General features: G+C 38.4%; 1 protein-coding gene across 1 annotated transcript; it reads left to right on the forward strand.

The window, feature by feature from the left end:
* On the forward strand, positions 826–2,362 carry LOC109948016. Its single transcript, XM_020559909.1, has 2 exons — positions 826–1,666; positions 1,848–2,362. The coding sequence occupies exons 1-2, from the start codon at positions 826–828 to the stop codon at positions 2,360–2,362; spliced, it is 1,356 nt and encodes a 451-aa protein (XP_020415498.1).

The raw sequence follows: 3,173 nt of genomic DNA on the forward strand, positions 1-3,173 counted from the left end.
AAACAAACTAGCTTTGAACAATTACCTTTGTGATTTACGTGACACGTGGAAAATTTGGCAAGGTAGGACAGATCTCATTATCAATGTGACAAAGAAAGGTAAGAAGGGATTCACTATGTTTTTTGTGTCGTTTTGACGAAGGAATGAATCTATTTGATATGGAGAGCAGCAATGGCTGCAAGTGTATAATATTATAGGGTAATAGTGGGAAAGGAAAAGAGTATCCAGACAATGTGCGTGGTGTGGAATAAGATATATGTTGAGCTTTTCTACTCTAATTGACGCGCCTGATCATGCCAAAACATGATGAAAAATAAATAAATGCACAAATGAGGCATGAAGTGGAACACATGAACATGCAAACAGATCATTTTTGTTGAAATATAAGTAGTGAACTGATAGAAAATGTAACTAAGCCTATTTAACTAATGGTGTATTCACTTAGTCGCTAAAATGAGAGGTGTTAGGCTTGAGTAGTGAAAGGCTATACAAATTACGTGTAATGTTTTTAGAAATCAGTTTTAGATGAAGGACTGTGATACAAAGCATGTAATTGTATCCAGCTGGTCTTTCTAACGAAAATATAGCACACACAGAGTTTGCTCTTTTTGATTAGAGCATTGGAATGCAAGCTTCGGTTGATTCGATTCTTTGTGTATTCTCTTTGCTCTCTCCACTATTCTTCACAAAACTCTAACATGGCCTCAGAGCCAGGTTGGATCATTTAGATCTGGGCGTAATCTGTGAAGTCACTGAGCTCAATCGAAGCTCACCTGAAGCTCTGTTAAAATATGAGAAGAGAAATTAATTGATTTGAACCAAAAGATGTCTGGGTCTGGAGGCTCTGAGGCTCGGACGCCAATTTTCTCCGGTGAGAACTACAAGTTCTGGAGGATTAAGATGGTAACGATTTTCAAATCTCTTGGGCTATGGAGTCTGGTAGAAAAGGGGATTCCAACCCCTGATTCGAAGAAGAAGAAGAAGAAAGCCGAAGAGTCATTAGAAGAAGAAGTTGATGCAGAGATGATCGCTGTGCTAATGAAGGATGCGAAGGCTCTGGGCATTATACAGAACGCAGTTTCTGACCAGATCTTTTCTCGAATTGCCAACGCTGACTCAGCTAAAATGGCGTGGAATCTGCTCTATAGTGAATATCACGGTGGTGATCAAGTCAGGTCAGTGAAACTTCAAAATCTCATAAGAGAATTTGAATATATGAGAATGCGTGAGAATGAACCCCTAACTGCATATCTCACCCGTTGGAATGAATTGATAAATCAAATGAAAACATTTGGAGAAGTGCTATCAAATGAGAGGCTGGTTCAGAAAGTGTTAATCAGCCTTAGTAAAGTATACGACCCTATCTGCTTGGTGATTGAAAATACAAAGAGTTTGGAGACTATTGAATTGCAGGAGGTCATTGCAATTTTGAAGAGCCAAGAGCAGTGTTTTGACATGCATAATGTGGACACAGCTGAGAAGGCATTTGGCTCTTTCTCAGTCAGTACACAAAGGCAGAACAAGAATAGTACTCAAACTGGTTCTGCTAAGTCTCAGAAAAATTGGAAGTCTAACAACAAACCATGGGAGTCTAGACCTAAGCCACAGCAAGTTGGTGCTGCACAGAACTCAAATGGCTCAAGATGGAGTGAAGCCTCAATGCAAAGTATGCTTTAAATTTCATTTTGGAGAATGTCGATATAAGGGTCAATCTAAGTGCTATAAGTGTGATAGATTTGGACATTGGGCTAGGGACTGTACTGCAAACAAAGGAGTGCAGAAAGCAAATAATGCAAGTCAAGTAGAAGTAAGGGGAAATTTGTTTTATGCAATCTATGCAATCTCAGAGAAGAGTAAAAATGGAGAGTGGTATATAGACAGTGGTTGCAGTAACCATATGACTGGGAACAAGGAGTTGTTAATTGACATAAACACAAATGTCACAGGCAAGGTGCAAATGCCAATAGGGGACCTTGTAGGTATAACTGGTATGGGCACTTTAGTACTTGACACATGGTCTGGTACAAAGTATATCAAAGAAGTCATGTATTTGCCTGGTTTGAAAGAAAATCTGTTGAGTGTAGGCCAAATGGATGAACATGGTTATCATTTGAGCAGCATGTGCAATATTTTTTATGATTATTCACTGGAGAATCTTGTCATGAAAGTGACAATGAGAAAGAACAAATGTTATCCATTGTCACTGTCTTCAAATGACTTTATTGCACTAAGAGCTGGTGTGTCTCACTCTACCTGGATTTGGCAAAATGGGGCATTTACATTTAAAAGGGCTAAACCAGCTCAAGGAAAAGGAGATGGTGCATGGTCTGCCACATCTGGAAGCTGTAAATGGAGTCTGTAATGGCTGTCAGTTTGGGAAACAACATAGAGAATGGTTTCCAAAGAACCAAGCATGGAGGGCAAGCACTCCTCTTGAGTTAATACACATGGACTTATGTGGGCTTATGCAAAACGAGTCATTTTCAGGTAACAAATACTTCATGCTTCTCATAGATGACTGCACAAGAATGATTTGGGTCTATTTCCTTAGATACAAGTCTGATTCACTAAATTGTTTTATAAAGTTTAAGTCTATGGTAGAGCTGCAGAGTGGTTTTAAAGTAAAATGTGTAAGAAGTGATAAAGGAGGAGAGTTTACATCCAGTGAATTCGATAAGCTGTGTGAAGAGGCAGGTATTCAAAGGCAGTTTTCTATGCCCATTTTAACTCTTTTGTGGCTTTGTACTATGATATGTTTCATCAATAATTACTAATGTTTCTTCTCAACCCAAAAAAAAAGAAAAGAAGAAGATATCTTTTACAAATTTGTACCTGTAAACTTCACGTATTAGACACACATTTTCACAATTTATGGAATAAAGAAACTATACATTAAATACCATACGCTAGTCGAATTTTTTATTTTTGTATTTTGATAGCCAATGCAATTTCATTAATAGGAGGGGAAATACGCAATAGAATGGAGTGGTAGAAAGGAAGAATAGGACGGTGGTAGAAATGGCAAAGGCTATGTTACATGAGAATGAGCTACCCTACTATCTGTGGGCAGAAGCTGTACACACTGCCGTGTACATATTGAATAGGTGTCCTACCAAGGCACTCAGAAACAAAACTTCTTTTGAAGCTTATAGTACAAGGAAACCAGGTGTTGC

This window comes from Prunus persica, chromosome G3 (genome assembly GCF_000346465.2).
Source record: "Prunus persica cultivar Lovell chromosome G3, Prunus_persica_NCBIv2, whole genome shotgun sequence".
In the NCBI taxonomy this organism is placed as follows: domain Eukaryota; kingdom Viridiplantae; phylum Streptophyta; class Magnoliopsida; order Rosales; family Rosaceae; genus Prunus; species Prunus persica.

What these genes read in the sequence shown, in the direction of transcription:
- LOC109948016 (XM_020559909.1), top strand. Translation starts at nt 826, where the DNA reads ATGTCTGGGTCTGGAGGCTCTGAGGCTCGGACGCCAATTTTCTCCGGT. An exon ending in GAGTGAAGCCTCAATGCAAA is followed by an intron (nt 1,667 to 1,847) that starts GTATGCTTTAAA and finishes ATGCAATCTCAG; the next exon opens with AGAAGAGTAAAAATGGAGAG.